The sequence below is a fragment of the Staurois parvus genome, unplaced genomic scaffold (assembly GCF_062004578.1).
Source record: "Staurois parvus isolate SC_StPar_1 unplaced genomic scaffold, SC_StPar_1.0 ptg002298l, whole genome shotgun sequence".
NCBI classification, from domain to species: domain Eukaryota; kingdom Metazoa; phylum Chordata; class Amphibia; order Anura; family Ranidae; genus Staurois; species Staurois parvus.
Window position 1 is genome coordinate 70,236 of NW_028320094.1, and position 21,186 is coordinate 91,421.

Genomic DNA, 21,186 nt, shown 5'->3' on the forward strand with positions numbered 1-21,186 from the left:
CTTTTATTTCACACATCATCATGTCAGAACTCCATGTTTCTAGAAATGTCTATCTGCTGAAAATGACTTCCCTGTTCCACATCATTCCTCTCACACTGAAATACTGAATGGAAGTTCTTTATGGTCGGACTCAGCCCTGCAGCTCACAGGTGATGCAGGATGACAATCCAGAAGCTGTTTCGCCAGGTGATACCAGAAGACAATCCAGAAGCTGATTCCACAGGTGATATGGGAAGACAATCCAGAAGCTGATTCCATAGGTGATATGGGAAGACAATCCAGAAGATGCTTCCAATTCCACAGCTGAGATGCGAAGACAATGTAGAGGATGCTTCTGATTCCACAGGTGATACAGGGAGACAATCTGGAAGCCGATTCCACAGGTGATACAGGGAGACAAACCAGAAGCCGATTCCACAGGTGATCCGGGGAGACAATCCAGAAGACACTTCCAATTCCACAGGTGAGAAAATCCAGAAGACGCTTCCAATTCCCCAGGTGAGAAAATCCAGAAGATGCTTCCGATTCCCCAGGTGAGACAATCCAGAAGACGCTTCCGATTCCCCAGGTGAGACAATCCAGAAGACGCTTCCGATTCCCCAGGTGAGAAAATCCAGAAGACGCTTCCGATTCCCCAGGTAAAACGAGGAGACAAACCAGAAGCCGATTCCCCAGGTGATCCGGGGAGACAAACCAGAAGCCGATTCCACAGGTGATCCGGGGAGACAATCCAGAAGCTGATTCCAAAGGTGATCCGGGGAGACAATCCAGAAGCCGATTCCACAGGTGATCCGGGGAGACAATCCAGAAGCCGATTCCACAGGTGATCCGGGAAGACAATCCAGAAAGACGTCTCCGATTCCATGGGTGATATGGGAAGACAATCTAGACGCCGATTCCACAGGTGATACCAGAAGACGCTTCCGATTCCTCAGGTGAGATGGGAAGACAATCCAGAAAACGCTTCCGATTCCTCAGGTGAGATGGGAAGACAATCCAGAAAACGCTTCCGATTCCTCAGGTGAGATGGGAAGACAATCCGCAAGACGCTTCCGATTCCTCAGGTGAGATGGGAAGACAATCCAGAAGACGCTTCCGATTCCTCAGGTGAGACGGGGAGACAATCCAGAAGACGCTTCTGATTCCTCAGGTGAGACGGGGAGACAATCCAGAAGATTTCACTGAAGCGGTCAGCAATGATCTCACATCACTCGGGTTGTGTTCTGGTTCCATATTTCCATGGCCGATCTTTGGACGATTTCTTACTGGGCTCAGGATTAGGGTTGGAATTCCGGATCTGAACTCCGCTACACTGATTATAATGGAGCCATTCATACCAGAGCGCAAACATGAGCCGCTTCCAGATCCAGAACACAGAATCCAAAAATCTGCGTCCAAGAACATGTGATTTCCGTGCTGATGCATGTATACACATAAATCTACACAAAGGGAGAGAGAAATCATCAGAAGGACAAGTTATGTACGCAAGTGACGGACCAATCACCACGCAGGAACATTCCTCCAGAAAACTCGTGTAATGTCTCTGGTGCCGTGTGAAGGAAGCCGTGGAATCAACAGGGAACTCTGAAGATCATGGACTTGTTCCTTCTCCTCTGTGCTGCCATTGTCCTGGCCCAGCCCCCCCTTATGTCCTGGCCCAGCCCCCCCTTATGTCCTGGCCCAGCCCCCCTCCTTATGTCCTGGCCCAGCCCCCTCATGTCCTGACCCAGTCCCCCCCCCTTATGTCCTGGCCCAGTCCCCCCCCTTATGTCCTGGCCCAGCCCCCCCTTATGTCCTGGCCCAGTCCCCTCCTTATGTCCTGGCCCAGTCCCCTCCTTATGTCCTGGCCCAGTCCCCTCCTTATGTCCTGGCCCAGCCCCCTCATGTCCTGACCCAGTCCCCCCCCCCTTATGTCCTGACCCAGTCCCCCCCCCTTATGTCCTGACCCAGTCCCCCCCCCTTATGTCCTGGCCCAGCCCCCCCCTTATGTCCTGGCCCAGCCCCCATTATGTCCTGGCCCAGCCCCCCTTATGTCCTGGCCCAGACCCCCCCTTATGTCCTGGCCCAGACCCCCCCTTATGTCCTGGCCCAGCCCCCTCTTATGTCCTGGCCCAGTCCCCTCCTTATGTCCTGGCCCAGTCCCCTCCTTATGTCCTGGCCCAGCCCCTCCTATGTTCTGGCCCAGCCCCCCCTTATGTCCTGGCCCAGTCCCCCCCTTATGTCCTGGCCCAGCCCCCTCTTATGTCCTGGCCCAGCACCCCCCTTATGTCCTGGCCCAGTCCCCCCCTTAGTCCCAGCTATGTGTGACATCTAGGGCAAGAGTCAATGGGCTTGTGTTCCCTTCATGCAAGTCTATGGGGAGGAGAAAGCAGCTGAAGTTGGATAGAAGTTCCTGCATTCGCCTGTGGAAGCCCACAGACACGGGACGTCTAACCCATCCAACCTGCTGAAGGATCTCACAGGAGTTCCGGGAAGAAGATCAGATACAATATCAGAACACAGAACACCCCGGCCAGACGCCTACCGACGGTCCATGATTGGGAGGACAAGGGACCTTCAGGTACAGGGAACACGGAACACCAAACTCCCCGGCCAGACGCCTACCGACGGTCCATGATTGGGAGGACAAGGGACCTTCAGGTACAGGGAACACGGAACACCAAACTCCTCGGCCAGACGTCTACCGACGGTCCATGATTGGGAGGACAAGGGACCTTCAGGTACAGACACCACGGAACACCAAACTCCCCGGCCAGACGCCTACCGACGGTCCATGATTGGGAGGACAAGGGACCTTCAGGTACAGGGAACACGGAACACCAAACTCCTCGGCCAGACGTCTACCGACGGTCCATGATTGGGAGGACAAGGGACCTTCAGGTACAGACACCACGGAACACCAAACTCCCCGGCCAGACGTCTACCGACGGTCCATGATTGGGAGGACAAGGGACCTGCAGGTACAGACACCACGGAACACCAAACTCCCCGGCCAGACGTCTACCGACGGTCCATGATTGGGAGGACAAGGGACCTGCAGGTACAGACACCACGGAACACCAAACTCCCCGGCCAGACGCCTACCGACGGTCCATGATTGGGAGGACAAGGGACCTTCAGGTACAGGAACACGGAACACCAAACTCCCCGGCCAGACGTCTACCGACGGTCCATGATTGGGAGGACAAGGGACCTTCAGGTACAGACACCACGGAACTCGGCACATTATAGTAAAATATAAAGACATTTATTTGCATCTTGATGTGACATCACAGCAGCACATATCAGTACAGGCACCTCCAGCATGGTAGTCCAGGTTTAGGTCCTGTTGGTGTGGTCACGTGGGACTGGTCCCAGTTTAGGTGCTGTTGGTGTGGTCACGTGGGACTGGTCTCAGTTTAGGTGCTGTTGGTGTGGTCATGTGGGACTGGTCTCAGTTTAGGTGCTGTTGGTCTAGTCATTTGGGACTGGTCCCAGTTTAGGTGCTGATGGTGTGGTCACGTGGGACTGGTCCCAGTTTAGGTGCTGTTGGTCTAGTCACGTGGGACTGGTCTCAGTTTAGGTGCTGTTGGTCTAGTCACGTGGGACTGGTCTCAGTTTAGGTGCTGTTGGTCTAGTCACGTGGGACTGGTCTCAGTTTAGGTGCTGTTGGTCTAGTCACGTGGGACTGGTCTCAGTTTAGGTGCTGTTGTTGTGGTCACGTGGGACTGGTCTCAGTTTAGGTGCTGTTGGTCTAGTCACGTGGGACTGGTCTCAGTTTAGGTGCTGTTGTTGTCACGTGGGGCTGGTCTCAGTTTAGGTGCTGTTGTGGTCATGTAGGACTGGTCTCAGTTTAGGTGATGTTGGTGTGGTCACGTGGGACTGGTCTCAGTTTAGGTGCTGTTGTGGTCATGTAGGACTGGTCTCAGTTTAGGTGATGTTGGTGTGGTCACGTGGGACTGGTCTCAGTTTAGGTGCTGTTTGTGTGGTCACGTGGGGCTGTCTCAGTTTAGGTGCTGTTGGTGTGGTCACGTGGGGCTGTCTCAGTTTAGGTGCTGTTGGTGTGGTCACGTGGGGCTGTCTCAGTTTAGGTGCTGTTGGTGTGGTCACGTGGGACTGGTCTCAGTTTAGGTGCTGTTGTTGTGGTCACGTGGGGCTGTCTCAGTTTAGGTGCTGTTGTTGTGGTCACGTGGGGCTGTCTCAGTTTAGGTGCTGATGGTGTGGTCACGTGGGACTGGTCTCAGTTTAGGTGCTGTTGGTGTGGTCACCTGGGACTGGTCTCCGTTTAGGTGCTGTTGGTGTGGTCACGTGGGACTGGTCTCAGTTTAGGTGCTGTTGGTGTGGTCACGTGGGACTGGTCTCAGTTTAGGTGCTGTTGGTGTGGTCACGTGGGACTGGTCTCAGTTTAGGTGCTGTTGGTGTGGTCACGTGGGACTGATCTCAGTTTAGGTGCTGTTGGTGTGGTCACGTGGGACTGATCTCAGTTTAGGTGCTGTTGGTCTGGTCCTGGTTAAAGAGAGCCGTGGCCAGCTGAATCCGAGAGCCGAGGGACTCCAGGTTGCTGAGGACACAGCGGTGGTAACCCTCTCCTGATTGGAGGGTGCTGCACTTTTTCAGGGAGAACCTTTGCACCAATGCTGGCTCCAGAGCCCTGAAGATGTGCAGCTGGGAGTGTCTGAGGAACAGTTCCAGAAGCTCCATGCCGGCACCGTTCTCCTCCTCATCCTCCGGAGCTCCCACCTCCGTGGCCATTCTGTTGCGGGCTGCCATGAAGTCAGAGTTATAGAAGCAGAATTCCGAGGAGGAGAATCGGTCAAAGTGGCCATCGTGGAGGAAGTCCGTAGAGGGCGGAGTGGAGAAGCTGCGTCGGGACATGTCGGGGTTGTATTCCTGATAGTGGACGGGAGAGAAGACCTGCCACGCACTGATGGCGTTCATCCGGCAGCGGTTCAACGCCTCCGTGGTCACTTCACTCCAAACACTTAGCAGAAGGAAAAGTGTCTCCATGGGATGCTTCTTGGAGATGATTTCCATCAGACGGATCTGGGAGGGGATCTCGGCGTGGACGCTGGTCACTTGCAGACGTAGGAAGGTGTACCGGCTCTCCAGTTCTGACACCATGCTCCGCACCCCCTCAAACACGTCCTGCACCTGCCCCGAGGAGGTCATGTCATACACCAGCAGCACAGTCAGGGCCACGTTCTCCTGTGGGTCCAGAAGGTTTGTGGCAAAGGCATCAAGAAAAGCTGAAATGTGGCCAGCATCGGCCGGCATCAAAGGTACCACCACCTGCACCGGCGTGGCCTCAGTCACATATGGCATGGGAAGAATTTCCACAAGGCCCAGGGGGCGCAGCAGGCTAAGGCGCTTGATGATGACTCCAGCGTGACCCTTCTTCGTGGTGGCTTCAAGCACCAGGTCCAGGGTGTACTCCATCCCACGGGTGGGATCAAAGCGTCTGTACCCGTTCAGCAGATGGCGCTTTCTGAAGTGAAGCCAAGGATGATAGCGATGATTGAGCTGCTCGAGAGCCTCTTCCAGCACCTGCTGGACATCCAACAACCAAACTCCTTGCAGGGGACACTTGGGGGCCCCATCGTGGCAGGAGAACGTGTGCGTCTCTGTGAAGTATTCCCAAGTCAGCAAGTCAAAGTGGGACTTCGGGGTGAATGGTGGGTTGACGCCAACTGGCCACAGAAGACTGGCTTCTCCATCCGGAGTCAGAGAGGAAAGGTTCTGAATTTCACCCTGAAGGAGAAAAGTGGAAGAATTAGAGACTAGGAGGCCACCAACCACACACACGGCACGTCACGAGGAGGCCACCAACCACACACACAGCACATCTGAGGAGGCCACCAACCACACACATGGCACATCCGAGGAGGCCACCAACCACATGCACGGCACATCCGAGGAGGCCACCAACCACACACACACAGCACATCCGAGGAGGCCATGAACCACACGCACAGCACGTCCGAGGAGGCCACCAACCACACACAGCACAGCCGAGGAAGCCACCAACCACACACACGGCACATCCGAGGAAGCCACCAACCACACACACGGCACATCCGAGGAGGCCATGAACCACACACACGGCACATCCGAGGAGGCCACCAACCACACGCACGGCACATCCGAGGAGGCCATGAACCACACACACGGCACATCCGAGGAGGCCACCAACAGCATGCACGGCACATCCGAGGAGGCCACCAACTACACGCACGGCACGTCACGAGGAGGCCACCAACCACACACACGGCACGTCACGAGGAGGCCACCAACCACACACACACGGCACATCCGAGGAGGCCACCAACCACGCACAAGGCACGTCACGAGGAGGCCACCAACCACGCACACGGCACATTCGAGGAGGCCACCAACCACACACATGGCACATCTGAGGAGGCCACCAACCACACACACACGGCATGTCACGAGGAGGCCACCAACCACACACACGGCACATCACGAGGAGGCCACCAACCACACACACAGCACATCTGAGGAGGCCACCAATCGCACACACGGCACATCCGAGGAGGCCACCAACCACACACACGGCACATCCGAGGAGGCCACCAACCACACACACGGCACATCCGAGGAGGCCACCAACCACAGATACAGCACATCCGAGGAAGCCACCAACCACACACATGGCACAACCACACACAAACCCCGCCCCCAACCTAAACACAGCCCATCCCCCACCTAAACACAACCCGACCTTTACCTAAATGCAGCCCACCCTCCACCCAAATGCAACCCATCCCCCACCGAAACGGAGCCCATCCCCCACCTGAACACAACCCATCCCCCACCTAAAAGCAGCCCATCCCCCAATTAAACACAGCCCACCCCCCACCTAAGCACAACCCATCCCCCACCTAAACGCAGCCCATCCCCCACCTGAATGCAGCCCATCCCCCACCTAAACGCAGCCCATCCCTCACCTAAACGCAGCCCATCCCCCACCTGAACGCAGCCCATCCCCCACCTGAACGCAACCCATCCCCCACCTGAACGCAACCCATCCCCCAGCTAAACACAACCCATCCCCCACCTGAATGCAACCCATCCCCCACCTAAACGCAGCCCATCCCCCACCTAAACGCAGCCCATCCCCCACCTAAACGCAGCCCATCCCCCACCTAAACGCAGTCCATCCCCCACCTGAACGCAACCCATCCCCCACCTAAACACAACCCATCCCCCACCTAAACACAACCCATCCCCCACTGAAACAAAGCCCATCCCCCACCCAAACACAACCCATCCCCCACCTAAACATGATTGACCCAATCAAAAGCTTTGTCCTCATCCAATGCCAGCAGGAACTTTCCCCAGCCTGCAGCCCTGCACCCTCCAGGGCCTCCCGGACAGCTAACACCGCTGAAAAAGTGCCTCTTCCCTGAACCGTACAGTGCTGATAGTGAGACAGTAATTCGCCCGCAACAGACGATAAACGCCGGAAAATGATCTTTGCCAATATCTTCCTATCAACATTGAGAAGGCTAATGGGCCCCCAATTCTGGAGGAATCCTGACCCTCTGACAGAAGAATCACTGCAGATTGTCACATGGAGGGGGAGGGGGAGGGGGGACCCTCTCTCAGACATGGAGGGGGAGGGCGGACCCTCTCTCAGACACGGAGGGGGAGGGCGGACCCTCTCTCGGACACGGAGGGGGAGGGGGAGGGCGGACCCTCTCTCAGACATGGAGGGGGAGGGCGGACCCTCTCTCGGACACGGAGGGGGAGGGGGAGGGCGGACCCTCTCTCAGACACGGAGGGGGAGGGCGGACCCTCTCTCAGACACGGAGGGGGAGGGCGAACCCTCTCTCAGACACGGAGGGGGAGGGCGAACCCTCTCTCAGACACGGAGGAGGAGGGCGAACCCTCTCTCAGACACGGAGGGGGAGGGCGAACCCTCTCTCAGACACGGAGGGGGAGGGCGGACCCTCTCTCAGACACGGAGGGGGAGGGCGAACCCTCTCTCAGACACGGAGGGGGAGGGCGAACCCTCTCTCAGACACGGAGGAGGAGGGCGAACCCTCTCTCAGACACGGAGGGGGAGGGCGAACCCTCTCTCAGACACGGAGGGGGAGGGCGAACCCTCTCTCAGACACGGAGGGGGAGGGCAAACCCTCTCAGACACGGAGGGGGAGGGCAAACCCTCTCAGACACGGAGGGGGAGGGCGGACCCTCTCTCAGACACGGAGGGGGAGGGCGGACCCTCTCTCAGACATGGAGGGGGAGGGCGGACCCTCTCTCAGACATGGAGGGGGAGGGCGGACCCTCTCAGACACGGAGGGGGAGGGCGGACCCTCTCTCAGACACGGAGGGGGAGGGCAAACCCTCTCAGACACGGAGGGGGAGGGCGGACCCTCTCTCAGACACGGAGGGGGAGGGCGGACCCTCTCTCAGACACGGAGGGGGAGGGCGGACCCTCTCTCAGACATGGAGGGGGAGGGCGGACCCTCTCTCAGACACGGAGGGGGAGGGCGGACCCTCTCTCAGACATGGAGGGCGGACCCTCTCTCAGACACGGAGGGGGAGGGCGGACCCTCTCTCAGACATGGAGGGGGAGGGCGGACCCTCTCTCAGACAGCCATTAAACACCTCCACCAAATATGGGGCCAGAGTCACCTTAAAGTGCTTATAAAACTCGGCTGTCAATCCGTCTGGCCCAGGCGACTTCTTCATGGCAAGCTGATCAATAGCTTTCACCACCTCATCTGCCGTGATGTCCTCTGTCACCTCACAGGAGAACTGCCATTTCCCAGTCCTGGAGTAGAGTCCAGAAAACCCGACATGCTCGCCCGATCGAGGTCCCTCCTACCCAGGACTCACAGGAGAACTGCCATTTCCCAGTCCTGGAGTAGAGTCCAGAAAATCCGACATGCTCGCCCGATCGAGGTCCCTCCTACCCAGGACTCACAGGAGAACTGCCATTTCCCAGTCCTGAAGTAGAGTCCAGAAAACCCGACATGCTCGCCCGATCGAGGTCCCTCCTACCCAGGACTCACAGGAGAACTGCCATTTCCCAGTCCTGAAGTAGAGTCCAGAAAACCAAAACATGCTCGCCCGATCGAGGTCCCTCCTACCCAGGACTCACAGGAGAACTGCCATTTCCCAGTCCTGAAGTAGAGTCCAGAAAACCCAACATGCTCGCCCGATCGAGGTCCCTCCTACCCAGGACTCACAGGAGAACTGCCATTTCCCAGTCCTGAAGTAGAGTCCAGAAAACCCAACATGCTCGCCCGATCGAGGTCCCTCCTACCCAGGACTCACAGGAGAACTGCCATTTCCCAGTCCTGGAGTAGAGTCCAGAAAACCCGACATGCTCGCCCGATCGAGGTCCCTCCTACCCAGGACTCACAGGAGAACTGTCATTTCCCAGTCCTGGAGTAGAGTCCAGAAAACCCGACATGCTCGCCCGATCGAGGTCCCTCCTACCCAGGACTCACAGGAGAACTGCCATTTCCCAGTCCTGGAGTAGAGTCCAGAAAACCCGACATGCTCGCCCGATCGAGGTCCCTCCTACCCAGGACTCACAGGAGAACTGCCATTTCCCCGTCCTGGAGTAGAGTCCAGAAAACCCGACATGCTCGCCCGATCGAGGTCCCTCCTACCCAGGACTCACAGGAGAACTGCCATTTCCCAGTCCTGGAGTAGAGTCCAGAAAACCCAACATGTTCGCCCGATCGAGGTCCCTCCTACCCAGGACTCACAGGAGAACTGCCATTTCCCAGTCCTGAAGTAGAGTCCAGAAAACCCAACATGCTCGCCCGATCGAGGTCCCTCCTACCCAGGACTCACAGGAGAACTGCCATTTCCCAGTCCTGAAGTAGAGTCCAGAAAACCCAACATGCTCGCCCGATCGAGGTCCCTCCTACCCAGGACTCACAGGAGAACTGCCATTTCCCAGTCCTGAAGTAGAGTCCAGAAAACCCAACATGCTCGCCCGATCGAGGTCCCTCCTACCCAGGACTCACAGGAGAACTGCCATTTCCCAGTCCTGGAGTAGAGTCCAGAAAACCCGACATGCTCGCCCGATCGAGGTCCCTCCTACCCAGGACTCACAGGAGAACTGCCATTTCCCAGTCCTGGAGTAGAGTCCAGAAAACCCAACATGCCGCCCGATCGAGGTCCCTCCTACCCAGGACTCACAGGAGAACTGCCATTTCCCAGTCCTGGAGTAGAGTCCAGAAAACCCGACATGCTCGCCCGATCGAGGTCCCTCCTACCCAGGACTCACAGGAGAACTGCCATTTCCCAGTCCTGGAGTAGAGTCCAGAAAACCCAACATGCCGCCCGATCGAGGTCCCTCCTACCCAGGAGGTCAGCATAATATGACCTGGAGGTTTCCAGGATCCCCGACTTGGACTTCGTCAGGGAACCCGTACTGTCAACCAGGCCTACAACTGACTTAACTGCTCTACCTTGTTTGCAGTTCTGGTAAGGGTCGGGCGAGTGATATTTCCCATAATCCCTTTCCAGAACCAAAGAGGCATGCCTGTCATATTGACACTGCCTGAGCAAGAGTTTGACCTCAGAGATCGCTTCTGGATCTCCATTATTGGAGACAAGCCGATCGAGCTTCCTCCGCAGACGCTGGTAGGTGACATACTTATCAAGCTGTTTATTCCTTCCTATGGCCTTGAACCCAACGATCCTTCGTTTTGTAAGCTCCCACCACTCCGACTTACTGCTGCAAACGTCCATGATTGATACCTGTGCCTGAAAACAATCCTCCAAGGATGGACTCACCTTCTCATCGTCCAGGAGTGCCGAATTCAGCTTCCAGGTACCCCTCCACTTAGGTGGTGTATCGGGGCCACTCAGAGTCACAGACAGAATACAGTGATCGGAAAACTCCACCGCCTGACACACTGGTGCCGAGAAGGCGGAGTTCCCCTTTAAAAAAAAACTATCTATTCTACTCTGACTAGAACCTCTCTGAAAAGTGAATCCCGTGTCGTCTGGGCAGCAATGAATGTGCACATCAACCAGACCTGCCTCTCTAGGCGTCACAGTCCAGCCTGACTCCGGTCCCTCTCCTGTCCTTAGTCCTAGTGACGGTGTTAAAGTCACCACCGAAGACAACTTGCTGGGCTGTACAAAGGAAAGGCTTGATCTTCATGAAGAGGCATTTCCTGTCCCATTTTGTCTGGGGCCCATAGATGTTAATCAGGCGCAGGTCCTGCCCCCCCATGGAGACGTCTAAGACCATGCATCTCCCCATTTCTACCTCAATAATCCGCCGACAGGTTACCATGCCGGAAAAAAGTACCGCAACTCCAGTGTAAGGCTCGGCCGCAAGAGACCAGAAGGAGGGGCCGCGCCTCCACTCCTTCTTCGCCATATGAACATCCCCCAAACTGGACAACCTGGTCTCCTGCAAAAAGAAAATGTCAGCATCAAACCTGCTGAGCAAAAATAAGGCCATGTTACGAGCGCTTACTGATTTTATGCTGGAGACATTAATGGTCGCCACCTTCAAAGGAGTGGGAACCGCCATCAGGATGATCGAGGTACCCGTTTCTTAGCCTGCTTACCCCCCTCCCTACTTGGAGACCCTACACGCTTCAGAGTCCTCTGTGATTCCCCCTCCATGGAAACCAGAGACTCATCCCCTGAAGATCCCTCATCCTCCACCTCAGATAACACTTCAAATGTGTTTGACACCTCCACCCTCCCAGGGTCAGGTACAGGCACATCCTTCTTCCGCTTCTTCTTCCCAGACTTCCTTTTTGCCTCCAACCACTCCATATCATCATTTGATAAACCGGCCCGCAAAGCCCCCTCCCCCTCCATTCCACCATCACCAACAACATCATCCACCCCACTCTCTCCACTCACCACAGCAGTCCCCCCAACCTTCACCACAACACCCCCTACCATCATTCACTCCATCCCCCAGCGCCTCACGCGCTCTGACCCTCTGACGCCGGGGAGGGGGGGTCGGTGCAACCATACACATTGGTCCAGTTCCCTCCACAGTCCCCGCTACCTCTGGGGAAACTGACACAGGAGGATCAGACACAACATCCACGGACACTGACTCAGGGGGCACAACACAAGGAGATGACACATTAGAGGGACCATCAGACACTGGGACCACAGGGACAGAGACATTGGGGACCCCTGGCACAGCCTCCCCCTCCTCTGCCTCCTCTATGTCCAGACGAAAAAACTCTTCCACCAAAGCTGACTGGTTGTGCATGGCCTCAGGGCACCTGTTGTACGAACGGCCAACCTTATCACACAGATTGCACCTGATGATGTTACAGTCCTTAGCCAGATGCCCCAGATCCTGACATAGGGAGCACTTCATCTCTGGGCATGAGGAGGCGAAGTGACCCCGAGAACCAGATGCCCCAGATCCTGACACGGAGAGCACTTCATCTCTGGGCATGAGGAGGCCAAGTGACCCCGAGAACCAGATGCCCCAGATCCTGACACGGAGAACACTTCATCTCTGGGCATGAGGAGGCCAAGTGACCCCGAGAACCAGATGCCCCAGATCCTGACACGGAGAGCACTTCATCTCTGGACATGAGGAGGCCAAGTGACCCCGAGAACCAGATGCCCCAGATCCTGACACGGAGAGCACTTCATCTCTGGACATGAGGAGGCCAAGTGACCCCGAGAACCAGATGCCCCAGATCCTGACACGGAGAGCACTTCATCTCTGGACATGAGGAGGCCAAGTGACCCCGAGAACCAGATGCCCCAGATCCTGACACGGAGAGCACTTCATCTCTGGACATGAGGAGGCCAAGTGACCCCGAGAACCAGATGCCCCAGATCCTGACACGGAGAGCACTTCATCTCTGGACATGAGGACGCCAAGTGACCCCGAGAACCAGATGCCCCAGATCCTGACACGGAGAGCACTTCATCTCTGGACATGAGGAGGCCAAGTGACCCCGAGAACCAGATGCCCCAGATCCTGACACGGAGAGCACTTCATCTCTGGACATGAGGAGGCCAAGTAACCCCGAGAACCAGATGCCCCAGATCCTGACACGGAGAGCACTTCATCTCTGGACATGAGGAGGCCAAGTGACCCCGAGAACCAGATGCCCCAGATCCTGACACGGAGAGCACTTCATCTCTGGACATGAGGAGGCCAAGTGACCCCGAGAACCAGATGCCCCAGATCCTGACACGGAGAGCACTTCATCTCTGGACATGAGGAGGCCAAGTGACCCCGAGAACCAGATGCCCCAGATCCTGACATGGAGAGCACTTCACCTCTGGACATGAGGAGGCCAAGTGACCCCGAAAACCAGATGCCCCAGATCCTGACACGGAGAGCACTTCACCTCTGGACATGAGGAGGCCAAGTGACCCCGAAAACCAGATGTCCCAGATCCTGACACGGAGAGCACTTCATCTCTGGGCATGAGGAGGCCAAGTGACCCCGAGAACCAGATGTCCCAGATCCTGACACGGAGAGCACTTCATCTCTGGACATGAGGAGGCGAAGTGACCCCGAGAACCAGATGCCCCAGATCCTGACACGGAGAGCACTTCATCTCTGGACATGAGGAGGCGAAGTGACCCCGAGAACCGCACTTATTGCAGAGCTTGGGCTGTCCAGGGTAGAACACCACAATCCTATCCTTCCCAATGAAGGCTGAGGAGGGCAGATGCTGGACCACATTCCCACACACATACAACCTCATCTGCACCGACCACCCACCAGTCCATATCCCTCTCTCATCCACAATCTTCTTCAGGGGTGTAAGTAGCTCCCCAAATCTCCTCAGCCAGACAGCCAAGTCAGCCGAAGGAATTGACTCATTCCGTACTAGAATGGTGACCGTCTTCACTAGAGGTTGGCGTGAGACCACCTTTGGGACGAGTCCCTTCCACTCCGGCAGACCCCCATACATGTGTTCATACTTCTCCCAGAATATATCCAGAGACTCGGGGCGCACAAAGGACAGATCATAGTCATAGGATCCTACAGGGCTGATCAAGGCGAAGATGTCATCCGCCCTAAACCCCATCTCCAAAATCCTGTCCACCACCGACATCCTGACCAGGGGAGCACCCCCACCTTCCCATCTGACCAGGGGAGCACCCCCACCTTCCCACCTGAGCTGCACCACATTCCTCCTCCTGAAGGACAGGGGTGCAGATGGCAGACCTGCAGCAGACCTCCCCCCAGAGCTGACAGCATGATGTGACCCCCTCCTCCCAGCCAGAGCCCCAGCATAGGTCTTATTTGCAGCATTAGTTGTAGTGGACCTTAAAGCTGCACCCCGCCCATTGGTTGCAGGAACCTCAGAGCCCCCGCTCTGCAAACCACCATCAGAGGCAGCAGCAGTCACTCCATCCACCAACACACAGGCATTCCCCTTTCCAGCATTGCAAGCACTTTCATTATTCACATGTTTCCTTTCACTCGTGGCACTACTGCTCCCAGCAGACCCTCTCACACCAGATGCTCCTGTCTCCCCCTCCCCCAACATACTCCTCTTAGGTAAAAGCCTTCCACTCCTGGTCACTCTCCCCTGGGTTTCAGCAACACCTTTCAGAGTGCTGCTGACAATTTCCCTCCCACCATTTTCTGCTGCATTTGCAGCCATCAGCAGGGATTGTCCAGCAAAAGTCTCAGATCCCCCCTTTACCTTCCCCCCAGCAGAGTCCACAGTCACAGGGTTCCTGGTATCAAAGTCCACAGTAACAGGGTTCCTGGTATCAGAGTCCACAGTCGCGGGGTTCCAGGTATTAGAGTCCACAGTCACAGTGTTCCTGGTATCAGAGTTCACAGTCACAGGGTTCCTGGTATCAGAGTCCACAGTCACGGGGTTCCTGGTATCAGAGTCACAGGGTTCCTGGTATCAGAGTCCACAGTCACGGGGTTCCAGGTATTAGAGTCCACAGTCACAGGGTTCCTGGTATCAGAGTCCACAGTCACAGGGTTCCTGGTATCAGAGTCCACAGTCACAGGGTTCCTGGTATCAGAGTCCACAGTCACAGGGTTCCTGGTATCAGAGTCACAGGGTTCCTGGTATCAGAGTTCACAGTCACAGGGTTCATGGTATCAGAGTCCACAGTCGCAGGGTTCCTGGTGTCAGAGTCCACAGTCGCAGGGTTCTTGGTGTCAGAGTCCACAGTCGCAGGGTTCCTGGTGTCAGAGTCCACAGTCGCAGGGTTCCTGGTATCAGAGTCCAGAGTCCCAGCAGAGTGCAGTCCTGCAGGCACAGCAGCCATCTTCCCTGCAGAGCTCTGTGCACACACAGGAGGATTTCCCTCCAAAACTCTGCAGTGCACATGGCTGTCCATGTTGGAGTCCAAACTGTCACTTTTAATAAAGCGCGGCTTTTCTGTTTTCTTCTCCTTTACAGGACCAGGTACAGAGTCCTCACCGTCATCCTCATCCTCAGAAAAGCGGAAAGTTCTTCCAATTAGGGAAGACTCCAATTCCTCAATGTATTTTAGCAGCCCTCCGCCATGTTCCTCTACCTCCTGTGCTGTTCCTCCAGCTTGCTGTGGAGGGAGGGAGGCAGAGGCTGACATTTCCTCCAGGGAAGCAGATCCTGAGGTGGATGGGATAGCAGGGGCAGCATCCAGGACCCCCTCCTCACTCTCCACCCGTACTGCCACCGCCGATGCTGGATCCTTACCGGAGTCTCCCTTCATCTTCCTGAACCTTTCCTCATTCCGGAACTTTTCTCTGAAAGCTCCGCTCTTCTCCTTCAGCATCTTTACCAGATTCTGCTGCTTCTTAATGACAACCTCCAAACCCTTCATCTCCGGCTTCATACTCTGCCGCTGCTTCATGACGTCCTCCAAACCCTTCATCTCCGGCTTCATACTCTGCCTCTTGCTGCTCCATGATGTCCTCCAAACCCTTCATCTCCGGCTTCATACTCTGCCGCTGCTTCATGACGTCCTCCAAACCCTTCATCTCCGGCTTCATACTCTGCCTCTTGCTGCTCCATGATGTCCTCCAAACCCTTCATCTCCGGCTTCATACTCTGCCGCTGCTTCATGACGTCCTCCAAACCCTTCATCTCCGGATTCAGACTCTGCCGCTGCTCCATGGCGTCCTCCAAACCCTTCATCTCCGGCTTCAGACTCTGCCTCTTGCTGCTCCATGACGTCCTCCAAACCCTTCATCTCCGGCTTCAGACTCTGCCGCTGCTTCATGACGTCCTCCAAACCCTTCATCTCCGGCTTCATACTCTGCCTCTTGCTGCTCCATGACGTCCTCCAAACCCTTCATCTCCGGCTTCAGACTCTGCCGCTGCTTCATGACGTCCTCCAGACCCTTCATCTCCGGCTTCATACTCTGCCTCTTGCTGCTCCATGACGTCCTCCAAACCCTTCATCTCCGGCTTCAGACTCTGCCGCTGCTTCATGACGTCCTCCAAACCCTTCATCTCCGGCTTCATACTCTGCCTCTTGCTGCTCCATGACGTCCTCCAAACCCTTCATCTCCGGCTTCAGACTCTGCCGCTGCTTCATGACGTCCTCCAAACCCTTCATCTCCGGCTTCATACTCTGCCTCTTGCTGCTCCATGACGTCCTCCAAACCCTTCGTCTCCGGCTTCATACTCTGCCGCTGCTTCATGACGTCCTCCAAACCCTTCATCTCCGGCTTCATGCTCTGCCTCTTGCTGCTCCATGACGTCCTCCAAACCCTTCATCTCCGGCTTCATGCTCTGCCTCTTGCTGCTCCACGACGTCCTCCAAACCCTTCATCTCCGGCTTCATACTCTGCCTCTTGCTGCTCCATTCCTTGTCATGGAGAACTTTCTTCTTCTTGTAGTCAGTTTTCAGACTCACCAACTTTTCCTCCTCCTTTGCGATTCTCACCAGATAATCAGCAACCCGCTCTCTGAAGACAGGGAGGGATTCCCCACTTTTAGGGCCACAGCCAAGGTCTTCAGGTGCTGGTAAAGTATGGGAAGGCAAGCTGGGTCCCTCAGGGGGAGCATGGTCTGAGCCCAGCCCAGAAGAGGCCATGTTTCTGGGGCCAGGCGAGCAGGCCTGCCCCCTAGTGTCTGGAGAGGGAGAGCACCTGCAGCACAACCTCTCTGGTGCAGAGTGGAAGCTCCTCTGTACAGAGACTGATGTGACTGGGGGGGAGGGGACATTAGAGTGTAAGCTTCTCTGGTACAGAGACTGATGTGACTGGGGGGGAGGGGACATTAGAGTGTAAGCTCCTCTGGTACAGAGACTGATGGGACTGTGGGGGAGGGGACATTAGAGTGTAAGCTCCTCTGGTACAGAGACTGATGGGACTGTGGGGGAGGGGACATTAGAGTGTAAGCTCCTCTGTACAGAGACCAATGTGACTGTGGGGGAGGGGACATTAGAGTGTCAGCTCCTCTGGTACAGACTGATGGGACTGTGGGGGAGGGGACATTAGAGTGTAAGCTCCTCTGTACAGAGACTGATGTGACTGCGGGGGAGGGGACATTAGAGTGTAAGCTCCTCTGGTACAGAGACCGATGGGACTGTGGGGGAGGGGACATTAGAGTGTAAGCTCCTCTGGTACAGAGAGACTGATGGGACTGTGGGGGAGGGGACATTAGAGTGTAAGCTCCTCTGTACAGAGACTGATGGGACTGTGGGGGAGGGGACATTAGAGTGTAAGCTCCTCTGGTACACAGACTGATGGGGGAGGGGACATTAGAGTGTCAGCTCCTCTGGTAGACGGCTGTGGAAGGTTCTGGTCATTCACGGGTCGATGGGACCTTCTCCGATGGGACGGCGGCTCCTTTGCTCTCTCTGGTTCTGGTGACACTAATCAGGGAAATGGGCGATTGGTTGTCACTGAGGTGAAGACCCCATCTACACACGGGTGGTCCTAAGGGACAGCTGGTAATGTTCTCTCTCCTCTGGGGGGTGCGGTTGTATGATAATGAGGTGGAGATGGGGACGTCTGATCCTATATGCCGACTTGCTGAGTCCTATGAACAGGTTCCATAGCTCTGAAAACCAATCCCATCATGCAGTCTCTAATGACCTGAAGTGGCCACAATGCTCCTATTACCCACAAGCCCTGTGATCTGTGCCTAACGTTCGCTCAGTTGAGGAAACCTCGGAGGATCAGAGGAACGCACTTCAGCCGACATGTGACACCGACATCTTGTCTGTTTACAGCTCCACCATAAAGTGACCCAGTCAGGACACAGATATGGGCGCACCAATCAGAGGTCAGCGGGAGGATGGAATCTACTGGCCTGTCATTCAGCTGACCCTAATGTGCTGCCCCCTACTGTGCAGTGTGTGAACTGTCCAATGGAAGACTCAAGAAAAGGAAGAAAAGGTAAATGAGGAGGAAATAGAAATAATTCTTTAAAGCCGGAGATTGCAGCTGACACCCTCCATTGACCGACACCCACCATTGACCGACACCCACCAGTGACCGACACCCTCCAGTGATCGACACCCACCAGTGACCGACACCCTCCAGTGACCGACACCCACCATTGACCGACACCCACCATTGACTGACACCCACCAGTGACCGACACCCACCATTGACTGACACCCACCAGTGACCGACACCCTCCAGTGACCGACACCCACCATTGACTGACACCCACCAGTGACCGACACCCTCCGTTGACCGACACCCTCCGTTGACCGACACCCGCCGGTGACCGACACCCACCATTGACCGACACCCACCGGTGACCGACACCCACCGGTGACCGACACCCACCATTGACCGACACCCACCAGTGACCGACACCCTCCAGTGACCGCCACCCTCCAGTGACATACACCCTCCAGTGACCGACACCCTCCAGTGACAGACACCCTCCAGTGACAGACACCCTCCAGTGACCGACACCCTCCATTGACCGACACCCTCCGGTGACCGACACCCTCCGGTGACCGACACCCACCATTGACCGACACCCACCAGTGACCGACACCCTCCAGTGACCTACACCCACCGGTGACCGACACCCTCCATTGACCGACACCCACCGGTGACCGACACCCTCCGGTGACCGACACCCTCCGGTGACCGACACCCACCATTGACCGACACCCTCCAGTGACCGACACCCACCATTGACCGACACCCACCAGTGACCGACACCCTCCAGTGACCTACACCCACCGGTGACCGACACCCTCCATTGACCGACACCCACCGGTGACCGACACCCTCCGGTGACCGACACCCACCATTGACCGACACCCTCCGGTGACCGACACCCACCATTGACCGACACCCACCGGTGACCGACACCCACCGGTGACCGACACCCTCCGGTGACCGACACCCACCGGTGACCGACACCCTCCAGTGACCGACACCCTCCAGTGACCGACACTCACCAGAGACCGCCACCCTCCAGAGACCGCCACCCTCCAGTGACCGACACTCACCAGAGACCGCCACCCTCCAGAGACCGCCACCCTCCAGTGACCGACACCCACCATTGACCGACACCCACCGGTGACCGACACCCACCGGTGACCGACACCCACCGGTGACCGACACCCACCATTGACCGACACCCACCAGTGACCGACACCCTGCAGTGACCGACACTCACCAGAGACCGACACCCTCCAGTGACCGCCACCCTCCAGTGACCGCCACCCTCCAGTGACAGACACCCTCCAGTGACAGACACCCTCCAGTGACCGACACCCACCAGTGACCGCCACCCTCCAGTGACAGACACCCTCCAGTGACCGACACCCAGCAGTAACCAGTCCCGACAGGAAATGTGTTGAGCGATTGGGAAGCTGCTCACCTGGAGTCTCTGGATCCGGCTGTACGTTCTCTGCAGTCTCATCTGGCTGACTTTACGCTGCAATCTGTACATGAGCGTGGCATCCCGCACAGGGTGAGCGGACACAGCTCCCACCACCGCCGACGCCTCTATATTATCCAGGTCTGCATTTCTTGGGAGGTTGAAGGAGATGTAAACCAAACCCTAGGAGAAGATTGAGGGGTGTTAGAGGGACACGTGAGTCCTAGGAGGGGTGTTAGAGGGACACGTGAGCCCTAGGAGGAGAATGAGGGATGTTAGGTGTACATGTGAACCCCAAGACAAGATTGAGGGCTGTTAGAGAGACACATGAGCCCCAGGAGGAGGTTGAGGGGTGTTAGGGGGACATGTAAGCCGTAGGAAGAGATTGATGGGTGTTAGGGGTACACATGAGTCCTAGAAAAAAATTGAGGGGTGTTAGGGGTACATGTGAGCCCCAAGACAAGATTGAGGGGTGTTAGAGGGACACGTGAGCCCTAGGAGGAGATTGAGGGGTGCTTGAGGGATATGTGAGCCCTAAAAGGAGATTGAGGAGTGTTAGAGGGACACGTGAGCCCTAGGAGGAGATTGAGGGGTGTTAGAGGAGACACGTGAGCCCTAGGAGGAGATTGAGGGGTGCTTGAGGGATATGTGAGCCCTAAAAGGAGATTGAGGAGTGTTAGAGGGACAAGTGAGCCCCAGGAGGAGATTGAGGGGTGTTAGGGGGACATGTGAGTCCTAGGAGGAGATTAAGGGGTGTTAGATGGACACGTGAGCCCTAGGAGGAGATTGAGGGGTATTAGAGGGACATATAAACCCTAGGAGGAGATTAAGGGGTGTTAGATGGACACATGAGCCCTAGGAGGAGATTGAGGGGTATTAGAGGGACACATAATCCCTAGGAGGAGATTGAGAGGTATTAGAGGGACACATAAGCCCTAGGAGGAGATTGAGGGGTGTTAGGGGGACACGTGAGTCCTAAGAGGAGATTGAGGAGTGTTAGGGGGACACGTGAGCCCAAGGAGGAGATCGAGGGGTGTTAGGGGGAAATGTGAGTCCTAGGAGGAATGAAGGGGTGCTAGATGAACACGTGAGCCCTAGGAGGAGATTGAGAGGTATTAGATGGACACGTGAGCCGCAGGAGGAGATCGAGGGGTGTTAGGGGGACATGTGAATCCTAGGAGAAATTAAGGGGTGTTAGATGGACACGTGAGCCCTAGGAAGAGATTGAGAGGTATTAGAGGGACACGTAACCCCTAGGAGGAGATTGAGGGGTGTTAGGGGGACACGTGAGCCCTAGGAGGAGATCAAGGGGTGGTAGAGGGACACGTGAGCCCTAGGAGGAGACTGGGGGGGGGTGTTAGGGGGACATGTGAGCCCTAGGAGGAGATTGAGGGATATTAGAGGGACACCTGAGTCCTAAGAGGAGATTAAGGGGTGTTAGAGG

The 21,186-nt window shown here is 56.3% G+C and overlaps 1 protein-coding gene across 1 annotated transcript; it reads right to left on the minus strand.

The window, feature by feature from the left end:
• Positions 1-3,992: 3,992 nt before the first annotated feature.
• LOC149431299 (chondroitin polymerizing factor 2, non-catalytic subunit-like) lies at positions 3,993-19,925 on the minus strand (the record flags this gene model as incomplete). The annotated part of the gene is made up of 2 exons (XM_089665697.1): positions 3,993-5,727; positions 19,743-19,925. Coding segments are annotated over 2 exons (1,446 nt in total), but the record flags the coding sequence as incomplete, so codon positions are not given.
• Between the last annotated feature and the right edge of the window lie 1,261 nt (positions 19,926-21,186).